This window comes from Narcine bancroftii, chromosome 3, assembly GCF_036971445.1.
Source record: "Narcine bancroftii isolate sNarBan1 chromosome 3, sNarBan1.hap1, whole genome shotgun sequence".
NCBI classification, from domain to species: domain Eukaryota; kingdom Metazoa; phylum Chordata; class Chondrichthyes; order Torpediniformes; family Narcinidae; genus Narcine; species Narcine bancroftii.
In genome coordinates this window covers 248,188,959-248,206,143 of record NC_091471.1, presented here as the reverse complement: position 1 = coordinate 248,206,143, position 17,185 = coordinate 248,188,959, and the positions used below count along the sequence as shown (strand labels likewise).

At 44.0% G+C, this 17,185-nt stretch overlaps 1 protein-coding gene across 4 annotated transcripts in view; it reads left to right on the top strand.

Annotated features, from left to right (window-relative positions):
• The window catches only part of dennd1c (DENN domain containing 1C), a 107,645-nt gene that overhangs the window by 82,018 nt on the left and 8,442 nt on the right, over nt 1-17,185 (top strand). For all 4 annotated transcript variants that reach the window (XM_069927453.1, XM_069927451.1, XM_069927452.1 and 1 more), the window contains 8 exons: nt 410-511; nt 1,116-1,206; nt 1,295-1,335; nt 2,680-2,748; nt 7,013-7,069; nt 9,691-9,825; nt 10,136-10,203; nt 11,069-11,279. In XM_069927453.1, coding sequence (XP_069783554.1) covers nt 410-511; nt 1,116-1,206; nt 1,295-1,335; nt 2,680-2,748; nt 7,013-7,069; nt 9,691-9,825; nt 10,136-10,203; nt 11,069-11,279 — 774 coding nt within the window. The remainder of the gene's footprint in view (nt 1-409; nt 512-1,115; nt 1,207-1,294; nt 1,336-2,679; nt 2,749-7,012; nt 7,070-9,690; nt 9,826-10,135; nt 10,204-11,068; nt 11,280-17,185) is intronic.

Sequence of the window (17,185 nt, the reverse complement as noted above, 5' to 3'; positions counted from 1 at the left end):
GTGCCTAAAGAGAGTCCCTTCAGAGACACTGAGTGTCTGTAGATTTTCCCCCAGCACTCACATAGCCTCTGTTCCATCCATTGCCAACCCGAGCTCCAGATCCAAATGTCTGATTTGATCAGGAAGCTTTCAGCACCCGAGGCCCTTCAGGAGCCCTTCTTGCCCTCAGCACCCTCTCAAATCCTGGCTCCAATACCTGGTTCCCATGAGCCAGTCTCCCGCAGCCTGTGTGGGTCCTTTGACCACAAGTCTCTGACAGCCCACGGCCTGTGTGGGTCACAAAGCTAATCTGTGCTTAATGGGCTCCCTTCGTCCTATAGCCTTGGACTGAAGAGATTTGAGAAGGTCATAGCAAAAACTGGGAGAAAGGAGAAACTGCTCACAGAATATTTCATTTTTTTGTATTTAGGGAGAACCAGTTACATTTTGTGAGGAGACATTTTTGAACCATAAACCAAGTTTGATGAAGAATTTCTTGCAGCATGCAGTGCACCTTCAACTATTCAAACAGGTGAGAATTGATGAGCGGTTACAATGGAGCCTGTGTATCAAGAACGAGGCTGGAGGTTTCTCATGGCCTGTTTTGATAAAAATCAGTGCTGCATTCCATTGAACACTCCCTCAGTGTTGTATATTTTAATTTGGACATACAGCACGGTAACAGACCCTACCAGACCGCCCATGTTCCTCAGTTGACCTACATCCCCGGTACATTAGCAAATATTTTGAATCCTGTATCATTCATTCTTTCAAGAGACAGAAATACATGCTTGCAGCACAGAAAAGAACCATCGTGGTGGTCCCGGCTCCATGCGGAGCAATCCCATAACAATCTCGGGGCCGAGTCCTTGATCCTCTGTGACAAATTCAGGCTTCCAAAATGCCACCCTCTCTGCCTCACTCTTTCTGCAGTGCAACGTTTCATGGTCCACTTAAAGAAACTTTCTCTTGCAGAAAAAAAATTAAATTTTAAAATCTCTCATTGATTTTCCTCCTTCCTCCCATAACCATTCACTCAAAGGATAGCCTTTCCAGTTTCAATTAAATCCACTGTGCGTTCTCCTCTTGCTCTACTGTCATTTAATTTCATTCTCTCTTCTGTCATTTTGATTCAGTTTATAGATAATCGTCTGGAAAAATTTAACGAGGGCAAACTATTGACAGATGTATTTCAGGAGGAAGTTAATCTGGGCGGTTATTCTTCAGGTGAGGCCTGAGCATATTGAGTGTTGTTGCGTAACCCAGCCTCTTCACATTAATGAGCATTAATTTTGTGTTCCCACCTTCTTCTCAGGCTGCTCCAAGCCCTATCAGCTGTGGTTGCAAAATGTAAAGGTAAATGAAAACACCTCTTTTGCTGATAAAACTAACAATATGGATCGGATATTGTCCAGACAAAGGAGAAATGGAGAGTGTGGAGAGAGAGTAAAGCACACAATTCTGGAGAAACTTAGCAGGTCAATCAGTGTACTTGATGTAGCAAAGATAAAGATACAGAACTAACGTTTCGCGCTTGAGGTACGGACAAAATGTGGGCACGCCTGAAACCTGCTGAGTTTCTCCAGCATTGTGTCTTTACTTCAACTGCACGTTCATGTTTTACTGCGGGTGTGGAGAGAGGTGGATGGTAAGAATGAGTGCAGCAAGAAAGGGGAAGGGCAGAATCGAGGGGAGAGGGAGGATATGAAGCTCCAAAGAGAGAGAAGGAGGGGGCAAGTGTTAGAAGGAAGCAGAGGGAGGGGAGAAAATGCACATCTTGCACAGAGAAAATATCTACAACAGGAGTTGGGGGCAGGGATAAAACACGAAAGTATGCATACTGTACTGACAATAACCACACCGGCAGTGTGAGTATAAGACAGCTTTAATAAACTAATATGTACACTAAGAGGTCTTGTCTCTCTGCAAGACGAACCTGGAAGGTTAGTTAGACTGTAGCTCTGGACTGCTTTATATACAAGGTCACCGGGATAACCCCCCTGGTGACCTAGTGGTGTAATTACATATCACCACACATACACTGTGGTTGAAGTAACCAAAGTTTCAGGCTTGAACCCTTCATCAAAGTACGAAAAAATGTAGGCAAAATGATGCGGGAAGGGGGAGGAGCATGGTCCCAAAGGCAGAAGGTAACAGATGGATAAGGGAAGGTGGGCACACCAGCAAGCAGGGGTGGTGGGGGGGGGGATGGCTCTGTGAAGGGCGAGGGAAGGGGGTGGAGAGCTGGAGGAAAGAAAGGAAAGGGAAGGGAGGGAGAACGGAGAGTAGGCAAGGAGAAACTGAAGGTTGATGTTAATGCCATCCGGCTGGAGTGCGCCCAAATGGAAAATTAAGTGTTGCTCCTCCAATTTACGGGTGGTCTTGGTGGGATAGTACATGAGGCCATGGCAGACATGTCAGCATGGGGGGAGGGGGGCATGGAATTGAAGGGGTTGGCTACTGGGAGATCTCTGTCACTGATGTGGACAGAGCACTGAGGGTAGTTTTGGTCAAAAGGATGACGATGATCTGGGGGGAGAAGTCACATTAAGCCAGGGGCTGACTCCACTCGAGAGGGTGAAATGCTGCTTATGGAACTGTAGCCTGAAAAAAAGGGTTAATTAATGAGTTTGCAAGAATTCTGGGACTTGGTAATGAGGGAGATCTGACATTTCTGCAATTCACTCTGTTTCTGAACAGAAAGGTAGTGGATCCCTGATTCACACGATGAAAACTAAAGCCCCAGCTATGAAGAACATGTATAATTTTGTAAGTATTGAGGAATGAATAGATTTTCCCTTCAAACTGCAGGGTCAGTCGGCCCTTTCAAATGGGGTCAACCGAGCAATTTGCATGGTTAGCGGCCCAGTTATATGGCAGTTTGAAAGGGTCCAACCAGGTCAACCCCATCAGAACCTAACCGGGTCCCAGACCTACCTTAGAGGTAATTTGGGTTCCCAGTTAAACTTGCCTAGGTCTCGTCCACAGCATATTTGAAAAGAAAAATGGATGACCTGCTTATTCCGCTTGCGTGCGTGCATCACAAGCAGCCAGCATCTGAACATCCGGAAGTACTTATGGTGAGTGCGTGATGCATCATTGCGGGAGTGGGATTCCCCTTAAATCGCCGGGTTGGCGATTTAATGGGTCAATCCCTGTGCGATTTAAATTCCAGCATCTTTGCCCCAGTAATCGCACCAAGGTCCCAGGAGGGCCACCCAGGGGGTCCAATTTGAAAGCATGACTGTGTGGAAGTAAGAATAATGTTCGGTAACCTGAACAATGCAATGTAATCAATAATGTAATTTTAAAAATGCCATAATGGTTTGACATTTGCTGCCCCTGCCCAGCTAGTAAGTTTCCATCAGCCTGGAGTTTCCCCTTTCAGGTACAGTAATAATGCCCAATGAAAGGAGAAACATGGTTACGTGATTGGATCACATGGTGATGCAATTTGTAGATGAATAGTATTTAACTTAATGCTGATAGTGTAATGCTTATCACGTGGGAGAAGACTTTTTTGGATTGGTCAAGTAAGATTACAGCAGGGTGTACAAACCGGTGTAATTGTATGTTCGGAAAGCTCCTGGATCCCCTACGGGGGTGATGGATGGCCCACTTACCTATGTAACAACAGAAAATTCTGAGTCCATTCCTCAGGACAGTAAACTGCTGATTTGAATTTTAACCCAGAACCTAGATCAAGGATTGTCACCGATCTTCTGCACCTGCTGACAACTGACGTCAATGAGCTATTTAAACGGGTTAATTTAAACATCAGGCCACAGTCACCCATGCCATCATAGGTTTCATTGCTTCAAGAGATATTTTCACAGCCCCTGACTTGACAGTCAGGAGATGCCACACTTGCACCCACATCTCCTCCCTCACCTCGGTCCTGGGCCCCAAAAAGGCCTTTCAAGTGAAGCAACTCTTCACTTGTGCATCCAAAGGACTGATTTACTCCATCTTCTTTGTGGCCTTTCTACGTTGGAGAAATTGGATGCAAATTGGGAGATCGCTTTGCTGAGCACCTTCGCTCTGTTTGCACCAGTAACAGAGACTTCCCAGTACCCCATTTCAGTTCTGTGTCACACTCCCACACTCGCATATCTGTCCATAGCCTTGTGTATTGTCCCACCAAGAGCACCCATAAATTGGAGGAACAGCACCTGATTTTCTGAATGGGCACTCTGCAGCCAGATGGCATTAACATTGACCTTTCTGGAATCTGCTAACCTCCTCTCCTCTTCCTCCTCCCCCTTTCCAGCTCACCTCCCTCCCTTCACCTAGCCACCCCTCCTCCCCTTGATCTCTGCTGTCCTCTCCCTCCCTTCTCCACCTATCACCTCTTGCCTTTGCGACGACCCCCACTCTTTAGTTCGGATGCCTGCCAACATTTCCCCATACCTAGATGAAGGGCCCTCACCCAAAACGCCAGTTATGTATTTTTGCTTTTGCTATGTAAAGGACACTGTTGACTTCCTGAGTTTCTCCAACTTTGTGTTTTTATTTTAATCCACAAACAGCACTGCCATGGTAGGCAATTTGTTTCTGCCTGCTCTTGCCCAACTGAACTCCCCGACTTTATCTTAGCACCTACTGTCCAGTTCCTTCCCACCTACATCCTTGCATTAACTCTGCATCATATTAACATCCGTATTCCCTGGTCTGCCACGTAACCCCCACCATGTACACCGAGTTCCTATACACCTCTGTTCTCTGTTCTCCATTAGGAAGGCCTTGGGCTCTCCCATTTCTTTCCAGAACATAAATATTACCAGTTACTCTCTACTAATATTCTTTTCCTCTGGCAAAACTTGTTCGTATCCTGAACAATTTCTCTTTTAATTCCTTTCACTTTTTGCTCACATGGCCCCTCGCTACACCTGTCCTTTCTTAGCCATGTGGAACTTTCCTTGTCCCCAATCCACTCTGCCATCATTTATCAACTCTTTCTCTGCTACGTTGACAACTATAAGAAATAGGAAGAAGAGTAGGTCATCTGGCCCGTCGAACTTGTTCCGCCATTCAGTGAGATGATTGGCTCATCTCCACCTACCTGCCTTTTCAGATTTCAGATTTATTGTCATACATCACATACAACCCTGAAATTCTTTTTCTGTAGGTCAGGCAGAATTACCACTGCTTGGTAGCGCAAAAAAACTACACAGCATATACATGTAAACAAATAAAGAACTGTGAACAGATAACAAATGTAAACAAACTGACTCCAACACCGAATTTTTAAAAAAATCACTAAAGTGCACAAGTAAGAGTCCTTAAATGAGACCCTAATTGAGTTTGTCGTTGAGGCATCTGATGGTGGAGGGGTTGCAGCTGTTCCTGAACCTAGTGAAGAGAGTCTAGTGGGACCCAGACCTCTTTCCTGATGGCATCAGCAAGAACAGAGCGTGTGCTGGGTGAAGTGGATCTTTAATGATTGCTGCTGCTCTCTGACAGCAGTGTTCCCTGGCTTTTCCCTCTGATGTCCTGGGCTTTATGCTCGGGGTATTGGTGTCCGCATACCAGTCCGTGATGGAGGCGGTCGGCACACTTTTCACCTTTAATTCACCTAATATGTAAAAATCAATCTTGTCTTAAATATTTACTGAGGTTGGCTTCAGTGTTTCCATCTGCCCACCCTCTTTCGCCAATCACTTCTTTCTTTTCTACCCTCTCACCTTCTCTCGACTATCCTGTTCTCTGCCTCTTCTCATAATCTCCTCCTGCCCTCCCCCTCCCACCACCTTTTCATTCAGGTTTCAACCTGTTTCTCCAGATTCCCGACCAAAGGCACAGGCCCAAACCAGCATCAACTGCCTTTTATTTCCTGTGGATGCTGTGTGTGACCTGATAAATTGACTTTTCTGTGCACTGTTCACCATCCCTGTTATTTGGTCCCCTTCATCGCCTTCCTTTCTGATCAGATTCCATAATCTGCAGCCCTTTGCTGTGTCCATGTTATCTCCGCCCTTTCCTGCCCCAACCGCCTCTAACTCAAGTTCAAGTCTACAGAGGAAGAACTAGAGAGAAGGATTGTGTTTTTTAAAGAGCAGTGGACCAGCTTATCTCTTACGGTGCTGCAACAATGTACATGGAAATATCTGAGTACTATTTTGGCAGAGTGAAGAAATTATTTGGAGGTGAGAATCAGAAGGAGGGGAAAAGAAGGGGAGTACTTTCTGATCTGGAAAAAGGGGACCAAAGATCAATGATGCCAGACTCGAAGGGCAACAGAGATATTGGCCCTTGATTCCACGTTCAACGTTAACAGTTTGGAGACACAAAATAATAATAATACCATTGCAATATGCAAAAGTGCTAGAGAAATTTAGCAATGTCAAACGCACTGGTTCTCAGCCTTTTCTTTTCCACTCACTTACCATCTTAAGTCATCCATTTCTAACCACAGTGCACCTCTGCCAGAGTGCTCTATGGTTTGTAAGGTGGTATGTGGCTGGAAAAGAAAAGTTTGAGAAACCCTGGTGTAAAGAAAAAAATGGAATATGACCAACTTTTGGGGTCTGAGCCCTTCAGAATGGTACAACCATCAACCTCTAGTTTCCATTAGTCATCACTCACTCACTCGCCCGCGCTCCCGCTTGCTCGCGCGCTCTCACGCTCACTTGCTCCCACTCTCCCTCCCTCCCCATGCTCCCTCTCTCTCCTTTCCTCCAATTCCCCACCAACTTCCCTTCCCTATTCTATCAGATCTACCCCTCCTCCATCACCTCAGCTTTTTTTCTCTTCTGCTCTCCACCCGTTGGCCTGTGCTCCTCCTCCCCATGCCACTTCTTCCCTCTTTTCCTCTTCTCCTTTTTATTCGGGTGCCTGCCTGCAATTTGCTCATGACAAAGGATTATATCCCTTTGCTTCCTTCAGACAATGCTGTCCTGCTGAGTTTTTGTGACAACTTTGCATATTGCAATGACGTTATTAATATCTTTGCATCTCCAAAACTATATTGCAATCAATAACAGTATCTGGTAGACTTTCGTGTTTAACTACATAATGTCATTGTTCTTTTCAGGCTAAAGACCAAGCTAAATTGGGCTTGAAGGGAATGAAAAATCGCTTGAAGCACAAGGTACTGCTGACACATCATTTTAATGTTCTCTTTCACATGAGCTCATGCAGCCTTTCAGGATGTTTATCATAAATCCCATATCATGGTTTGTCTAACATTGCAAAGATGACATCTAGGGCTTTCTTCCACCTTGTTCAGAGTCCATAAATGATACATGTGAAGAACCTTCTAAATTCCATCCTGGAACCTATGGTTTGTAAGGGATGACTGAAGGTGGTATGTGGCTGGAAAAGAAAAGTTTGAGAATCCCTGATGTAAAGAAAACAATGGAATATGACCAACTTTTGGGGCCTGAGCCCTTTAGGTCACGGAGTTGAACTTCCAGATTTTCCATGGTTTTTGTCCCTTCCCTTGCCTCCCACAAAGGTGTCCTCTCTGCTCCTTCTTTTCAAGGCTGACCTCTCTAGGAGGGCTTTCCATGTGGCTCATTGTAATCTTTCAAACATAACACAGTTAAACCAGCAGCCTCAAGTAACCGGCAGTCAACAAGAATTACAAATTACAGAAAAGAAACATCTATGGTTCTACCAAATGAAATTATCCCTAAAGGCTTTAAGAAATATTCATATAATTGTCCTGAGTGTGAATATTGAATTATGAAAAGTTATGTCAATATTGATAACGACAACAAGCTATGAAGTATTGAACCCACCTGCATTGAATTTGCCCATCGTTATTGAATGAAGATCTACCGGGACCAATGCCTGAAGAGGGCGCACAAAATCAGTGAACCGGTGCGGACTCGAAAGGCCAACATGGCCTGTTTCCGCTCCGTAAATGGTTATATGGTAAAGAAAATCAAGGAAAAGAAATAGGTAAAAAATACAGAAGTTTAAAATTGGCAAATTTCGTTGTTAGTTCTCCAATCACGCAACACATAACCTCAAGCAACTGGAAAGTATGCTCATTTGGCATCTAGTAATCTCCATAGGTGCCAGATACCAGGGGTTTTACTGTATTATGTATTTCAAAATGCTGTAAATCTATTAGTGTTCTTTTAAATTGTATCTTCTATCACATTTCACCTTTTTTTTATAATTCAAATTTAGACATACAGCGTAGTAATAGGCCATTCAGCCCACGAGTCCGTGCTGCCCATTTCACACTCAATTAACCTACAACCACGATACATTTTGAATGGTGGGAGGAAACTGGAGCCCCCAGGGAGAATGTGCAAATTCCTTACAGATAGCGTGGGATTCGAACCCTGTCCCAATCGCCGGCGCTGTAAAGCGTTGCACTAACCACTACACCAACTGTGCCCTTCCTTCTAGAATCAACCCTACCCCCTCACCACCACTTCTCTTCTCCAGTCCAATATGGCAAACTTTTCTTGTTTCCCTCCCATCTCCACTCATTCCTTTTCAACCATCTCTCTGGTTCCCTTGACCCACCTGTGGCACTAAAACCTGACTTCCTGTCTGCCACACCATTCAATCATGAATTGATCACTTTTCCAAGGAATATCCCCTGCCCAACTGTCAGTCATCCCTCCCTCTGGAAATTCACCATGGAAAAAATGGGACATTCACACTTGAATCAGCTTTTGGCTCTTGGCTTCATGTCAAGATTCTCTATCAGTGTCAAACTGCATGGACATTTGGGCTATTCCTCCTTGACCCCTGCAACTTCAGTTTAGTTTGTTTGACTGGCCTTTTCCATTTGTATTCCAATAGCTTTGGGTCCATCCTTGGCCCATTCCTCTTCTTTAACGATATCTTAATCATCAACCATTTCACTTGAAGACGGCAGGATTCATCTATTCAGATGAGATCTAAGTCTTTCATCTCCTTTATTGCCTCCGCATTGTACAGCATCCAGCCCTAGATGAGCTGTAGAACCCGGCAGATGCAGACTCTGGGGAAGATGGGGAGAACATCCCCCGTTTTAGAAGATGACCCACAGGATGGGGACCACAGCGGCGGTCCGGTGAGGGTTTCTGCGGTTTAATAAACACACAGGCAGTGAGCTGTGGTGACCCAAAGTGAGGAATCCACATAGGCTGTGGTCTGCTGGTGACTGCGGTCAAGAGATTCACACCAGGCTGCGAATTGCTGGAGACTGGCTCAAGGCTGGCCGAAGTGGGTAGCAGGTATTGGAACTGGGACATGAGAGGGTGCCAAGGGAACTGAGGGGTTTCTGATTGTGTCCGAGGTTTGGATCTGGAGCTCGGATGGCTGATGGTTTGGACTGGAGTCTTGTGTGGCTGGAGAGACTGAGGGAGCGCTGGAGGCGAATCCACGGACACTCGATGGCTGAGGACTCTCTCTTTTGCTTCTCTTTCTCTGTCTGAAATAAGTGCTTCAGGCAATTTCTGCTGATGGTGAATCTGTCTGCCTTACAGCAGACAAAAACAAATTCCATGTAATATTCCACTGTCTTTATGACAAGATAATAAATTGAATCTTGAATTCTCAATTGTTGGCCTCCTATCCTCTGTAAACTTTGTGCATGTGTGTTTAGAGAAGTTTGTAACACAAAAAATTTGGCATAGCTGTATTTTAGGTCCAAGTCAAGACAGAGTCATTATTGTGGTAATAAACTGGAAACGTGGAGGAGCCTGGCTTGACCTTTCATCTTGCAGCAAAGTAGCACAATGTTGAATTCTGTTTGATTTCCAGGACCTGAATGATGAACGAGGGTTTCAGCGCAGTGGGTCACTGAGGTGTCCATCAGTCGGGGATCCCATCCATCAGAGACGCATCCAAACAGAGTGTTTACAGAACCGCCTGCCAATCACCCAGCACTTTGGTCAAGTAAGGAGGCTCATTTCCCAGGGTTGGTAGAGGAGGCGAAAGTATTAGAAGCATTAAAGGGACTCTTAGACAGACATTTGCATAAAGGAAAAATAGTGGATTATGAGATAGGAAGGACTGTTTTTTTTTGTTGGGAATATATAGGTCAGCATTACATAGAAGGGTTGAAGGGCCTGTTCTATGTTCTAGTGTTCTGTGAGTGGCACTCAGATGACAATAGATAATCAGTCAAGGTGATCTGTCTGTCAGGTATATACAGGACTGTGTTTCAGCCCCTTATTGCTTATTGTTTTCACCATTTCTTCTCCAGTCTCGCCCTCGCCGACCAGGTCGCTGCTACACAAGCTTCAACGGACCACTCCCCGCTGGGACAGTCAGGTAAATCATTCCTCTCCAATCGCCTCTTGGCTGCAAAGGTCCATATTGTCAAACAGGATTACCTACTGGATTCCAAGAGACCATGCACTTTTTGTCCTGGGTACCCTGATCCATCACTTGGGATGGATAAAGATTGGATCACGATCTTTGTCCCAGTCTGGCAGCGCCAGCAACTCGGGTTTGAATCCTGCACTGTCTGTAAGGAGTTTGTACATTCTCCCCACTTCTGCATCAGTTCCCTCCAACCCTTCAAAACATACTCCCATCTGGGAAGAGAAACAGGAGGATCAGAGCCACCAACATCAAGAAAAGGAGCAGCTTCCTCCCACGACCAAAGGAACTGCCCACACACACCATCTGAGACTGTTATTCATGACACAATATTTATTTATTTGTATAGATGAATACTTGTCTTGTACATGTATTGTTTGTCTGTACCTGTGTTTTGTCTGATTGTGTGTCTGCTTGTTTTGCAATGAGAACCAGAGAACACTGTTTCATCCGGGTTGTACTTGTACAATCAGATGACAATAAACTTGACCCAACTTGGGATGGATAAAGATACCATCATGATCCCATCAAGCCCTTCGTCCCAAAGCATCTCGGTTAGCGTTGCATTAACCTGGATTAGAATCCTCCACTGTCTGTAAGGAGTTTCCTCCATTTCCTCCTACCCTTCAAAACATACTGGGGTTGTAGGTCAACTGGTTGTATTTGGGTGGCATGGGCACATGGGCCAGATGGGCTTGTTGCCATGCTGTATGTCTAAGGGAAACTTATCACCATTTCTGTATTTCTGGGTTTAAGGCTCCAGACCTTCCTCCAGACTACTGCTGATGCCTGGGTATTTGCTTAACTTGTGCAGTTCCAGCTCTGAGGAGGGTGGACTGAACAGCTCCCTGGACACGATCAGCGATGAATTACTTGACTGTCAGCTCCTGCAGGAAAAGGATATGGACCTGCTTGGGGAGATCTTTGATACCCTCAGCACCCAGACGTCTCATGACAAGGGCCTTCTGTATGAAACCCGCAGCCTTGACTTCTTCAACTTGGACTCCATGGAAGACATCCACAGGGTGAGGCCTTGTTTAACCTTAATTATACAGGAACAAAGAATTACAGCTACTGGAAATCTGGAGCAAAAATGTAAAATGTTACAGATAATCAGGGATCAACAACAAGAAATAGAGTTAGTGTTTCAGATCAGTTGCCTTTAATCAGAATTGTTATGGTGAAGGTCATTGGCCTGAAATGTTAGCCCCCCACAGGCTCTGCTTCAGTCATACAGTAAAACACCTGCAATCTGAAATTCAAGCAACCGGCAAAAAAAAATCAAGGAAAATAAATAGGTAAAAAATACTGGTTTAAAATCAGTGCCCCCTAGCGGTCAGTTCGCCAATCCATGCCACACACAATCTCAAGCAACCGGAAAATTCATTTTTCTGGCATCTACCTGCTGGATACCAGGAGTTTTACGGTATTTATAAATGGGTTCTTCAGCCAACCAGTAACAGCTACAAAGGACCATTTTTCCTTGTACACCTGGTGTAATATTGAAAATGCTTCCTTTAAGTATAGAAATTAAGTTAATTATAGAAACATACAGCTCAAAAAACAGGCACTTTGGCGCTTCTTGTCTGTGCCAAACTATTATTCTGGCTAATCCCACTGACCTGCACCCAGTCCCTCCTCACCTCTCCCATCCACATACCTGTCCAAATTTTTCTTAAATATTAAAATTGAGCCCGCATTCACCCCATCAGCTCGTTCCACACTCCCACCTCTCTCTGTGTAAAGAAATCTCTGCCCCCCCCCCACCCCCCACCATGGTACCCCAAAACTTCTCCCCTTTCACCTTTAACTTGTGTTCTCTGGTTTGTGAAATATCATGTTCAAGCTTTTTAGACATATACGATATTAGTCTACAGTGCAATAGTGAGGGGGTTCTACACAGTTGGAGGTGAAACATTAGAAGACCTCGTTGCACAAGCAGATGTAAAACATCCCAGAGTAGGCTACCTGATATTTTCCCTCCACCTTCATCATCTGATAGACCCACACAAAATACTGATGAGTAAAATTGAGGTCCATGGAATAGAAGAATATGTTAATAGCGTGGAATAAAAATGATCTTATTGGGCAGTAGACTTTTGTAGTGGTTGTTTCAAAGAACGCAGGACTGAAATTCCTTAACAGTCGGTTATGTTCTTAGACATGGGTTTGCTGTAAAATTGCAAAATGTGTGGATGATGTAAATCTTGCAAATGGAATAAGCAGTTAATAGCCTCCAAGAAGATGTAGGCTGCCTGAACAGGCAGACCAGTGGCAGGTGAAATTTAATGGAAGTATTAAATATTACATTTTTGCAGAAAAAAATAAGGAGGCCACATCGACAAAAGAGCAATTTTTAAAATGGTATTCTCGTCTCCATGTGCAGAAGTCCTTGAAATTGAATGGGCATATTGAGAGAGGATTCGTAAAACACATTGGATCTTGGATTCATTAAGAAAGTTGTATAAACCTGCTTAAAACATCAAGTAAAACACATCCAGTTCTGAACATCATAACTCTGGATGAACCTGAGGCTCTTAAGAGTAAAGATTTACTGGAATGGTTCCAGGTATGAGAGGTAATAGCAATAATGTTAGGCTAGAGAATTGGATATTGCTTTCTTTGGAACAAAGAAGATCTGAGAGTAGATTTTATTGAGATATATATAATCCTGCTTTAGCCAGGGTAGATAAAGGAAAGCTGGATGGTTCAAGGACCTGGAGCACATATAGAAAGGAAATTATTTTTTTCACTCCATGGGATGTAGGATCTGACATTCATTGCTTGTTAAGGTGATGGAAATTGAATCAATTGGGACATTGAATGAGGCATTGGACAGAGAATAATTTGAGTGGTTGCAGAGAAAGAACTTGAGGCAATGCTTTAACAATTGTCCAAAACAGTTTAACTTGTTACTTCTATATATTTATAGCCCCTTTTTCAGTTAATTGGCTGTGTAGTGTCCCCGGATAGGAAGCCCCTTGTGGTATTAACTGGGACACTAATTGCTTTTCCACTGAATACAACTCATCCCGGGCGATCAGAGTGTTCGCCCTTCAACTGGAAATGGGTGACTTTCTGTTGTTCCTTTTCCACTGGTTTTAACAGCACACTGGCTTCAACAATCACCGGGGATATGAGTAGGGGTCGAGGCAATTAAACCCTGGCATGAAATGATGTCGTTTGACACTGGCGTTTAGACAGTGTTCCTTTTCCACTGAACCTGTCCCAGTAAATTCCCAGTTAAAGGGGCTTACGGGTAATTTTTAAATTTAGGCTTACAGCACATTAACAGGCCTTTCCAGCCCACAAACCTGTGCAGCCCAAATACCCCAATTAACCTACAACCCCCATATGTTTTGAAGGGTGGGTGGAAACACAGGGAGAATGTAGAAGCTCCTTACAGACAGTGCTGGATTAGAATTTGGGTCATTGGTGCTGTAATACTGTCCACTTACTACTACGATGCCCTTTGATGCATGCATGTCACTACCAAATGTTGTGTAGACTTTGCAACCTTGCATGTTCTGCAAGTAAGTGCAGTCGTGGATAAAGGACGTGGTTCACCTTAGATTTCCAGAGGCATTTGATAAAGTTCCACACCAGACTTCTTCATTAAGCAAGGATGACAGTTGCTTGTCAAATTTATGCTTAGATAATGTAACAGTTCTTATTAATTCAAGATATCGAATGATACACTTCAATTTTCCACACCAACGACATCTCACACCTCTAAAGATACATAACAGTAAATCGGAATTCTCAAATAAGTGTTTTAGGTGTGGAATAGATATTGGTACTTTTACACCTTTTACCTGGTTATGCCTGAAATTCAGACCTTGTTGGAAAACAAAAATTTTGGGGGTGGCCTTCCCCCTTGATCTGCAGTTTTTTTCCTTTTGGGGAATTTGGCTGTTAACTTCCCCAAAAGTAAATCCAAATTTATTAAAATCACTTTGGCAATAGCCAGGAAATGTCTAGGAAATCTGATTCCCTCTTACATATTGATCATTGGAATATGGAAATGCAAAGTTGTAAACCCCTGGAGAAAAATTACACAAGCTTAGAAATGAATATAATATGTTCCTAGATATTTAACAGCCTTCTTTGGATTATTTAAATGCCCGGATAGTTTAGTCTATTTGTTAAATATTTTATAGTTAATTTTCATCCCTTATTAGTAATTTATTATTTTTATTTTTTATTGTATTAAATGTTGATCCCAGCTCTTTCCCTTTATCTTCTTCTCCCCCTCTGTCCACTGTTTCTTTTCCTTTCTCAAGGTACAGACAGGCTGTTTCTAGGCTTAATGTGCATTTTAAGGATATAATTTTTTTGTATATTTGTATATATTCATATATACATTCATTGAGGCCTTTTTTTCTCTGTGTGTTTTTATTCTTAAAAATTAAATAAAATATAATTTTTTAAAAAACAAGGATGCATAGTGTTAGGGATAATATACTCAGCATGGATGAAGGATTACGGTAGTTAAGCAATGGAAGGCAGAGAGTTGGAATAGATGGATGTTTCTCTGGTTGGCAATCAGCGATTAGTCATGTGCCACAGGAATCGGTAACTCAAGATGATTTTATTATCATGTAATAAAACAGAAAATGTGATATTACACAAAAGTTCCTTTAGTCTACAGTAAGGCAGACAAAGACTGGTAACTGTTCATAATATACATAAATGATTTGGAGGCAGGGTATGGCATATCGAAGTTGGCTGATAATATTAAATTGAATGAACAGCAAAGCATGCAGAGAACATAGTTTGCAGAGAGATATGTAGCTTTTCCCAGAGTAGTGAAATTGTGGAAGTCTATGCCCAATAGTAGAAGTTGCCTCACGAAGTGTATTTAAGAAACAAATAATGTTTTGTATAAAAGAGGAATTAATCTTTGGCTTGGCTTCGCGGACGAAGATTTATGGAGGGGGTAAAAAGTCCACGTCAGCTGCAGGCTCGTTTGTGGCTGACAAGTCTGATGCGGGACAGGCAGACACGATTGCAGCGGTTGCAGGGGAAAATTGGTGGGTTGGGGTTGGGTGTTGGGTTTTTCCTCCTCTGCCTTTTGTCAGTGAGGTAGGCTCTGCGGTCTTCTTCAAAGGAGGTTGCTGCCCGCCAAACTGTGAGGCGCCAAGATGCACGGTTTGAGGCGATATCAGCCCACTGGCGGTGGTCAATGTGGCAGGCACCAAGAGATTTCTTTAGGCAGTCCTTGTACCTTTTCTTTGGTGCACCTCTGTCACGGTGACCAGTGGAGAGCTCGCCATATAACACGATCTTGGGAAGGCGATGGTCCTCCATTCTGGAGACGTGACCCATCCAGCGCAGCTGGATCTTCAGCAGCGTGGACTCGATGCTGTCGACCTCTGCCATCTCGAGTACTTCGACGTTAGGGATGTAAGCGCTCCAATGGATGTTGAGGATGGAGTGGAGACAACGCTGGTGGAAGCGTTCTAGGAGCCGTAGGTGGTGCCGGTAGAGGACCCATGATTCGGAGCCGAACAGGAGTGTGGGTATGACAACGGCTCTGTATACGCTTATCTTTGTGAGGTTTTTCAGTTGGTTGTTTTTCCAGACTCTTTTGTGTAGTCTTCCAAAGGCGCTATTTGCCTTGGCGAGTCTGTTGTCTATCTCATTGTCGATCCTTGCATCTGATGAAATGGTGCAGCCGAGATAGGTAAACTGGTTGACCGTTTTGAGTTTTGTGTGCCCGATGGAGATGTGGGGGGGCTGGTAGTCATGGTGGGGAGCTGGCTGATGGAGGACCTCAGTTTTCTTCAGGCTGACTTCCAGGCCAAACATTTTGGCAGTTTCCGCAAAGCAGGACGTCAAGCGCTGAAGAGCTGGCTCTGAATGGGCAACTAAAGCGGCATCGTCTGCAAAGAGTAGTTCACGGACAAGTTTCTCTTGTGTCTTGGTGTGAGCTTGCAGGCGCCTCAGATTGAAGAGACTGCCATCCGTGCGGTACCGGATGTAAACAGCGTCTTCATTGTTGGGGTCTTTCATGGCTTGGTTCAGCATCATGCTGAAGAAGATTGAAAAGAGGGTTGGTGCCAGAACACAGCCTTGCTTCACGCCATTGTTAATGGAGAAGGGTTCAGAGAGCTCATTGCTGTATCTGACCCGACCTTGTTGGTTTTCGTGCAGTTGGATAATCATGTTGAGAAACTTTGGGGGACATCCGATGCGCTCTAGAGGAATTAATGGTATGGAGTTAAATGGCGGAGCAGGCTCGTCGAGCCAAATAGCCTACTCCTGCTCAATCTATGCTCTTGTGTTTGTTGCCTTCACCTCGCTTCCCAGAGACTCTTCTGCTATGTTCTTATGACTATTGAGTTCCCAGCTCAATCTCCTTACCCTTTTTCCTGTAACTCATTCTCATTCAAATGCCTATCAACCGAACCAGTCACCTACATTAGGGTTAATTTACAGTGGCCAATTAATTTACCAACTATCAAGTCTTTAGAATGTGGTGAGAACCATTACCGATGGAGGGAGAAGGTGCAATCTGCTTGCAGCCAGAGTTACTGAGAGCAGCACTACCTGTGGTGATCCTGCTGTAACTTAGTGTCTCAAAGTCCACCCTTTACATGACTGTGTACAGATGACAAGTATTCTTCCCCATAAAGTGAATTGTGTTGACTTTTCCAACAATAGCTTTGGAATCTCTTTTACTGAGAGCAGCTCTTTTAATTTCAAAGTAAATTTTAAATTAAAACAAATTTAATATAAAAATAAAATCTAGACATACAGCGTGGTAACAGGCACCTGCTTTCGGCCCATGAGCCCATTAATTAACCTCCAACCCCCAGTACATTTTGAACTCCTTGCAGTCAGCGGCAGATTCAAAGCCAGGTCGCTGATGCTGTAACAGCATTGCGCTGTCCGCTATGCCAACCGTGCTGCCCTGTTGCCATTTTTT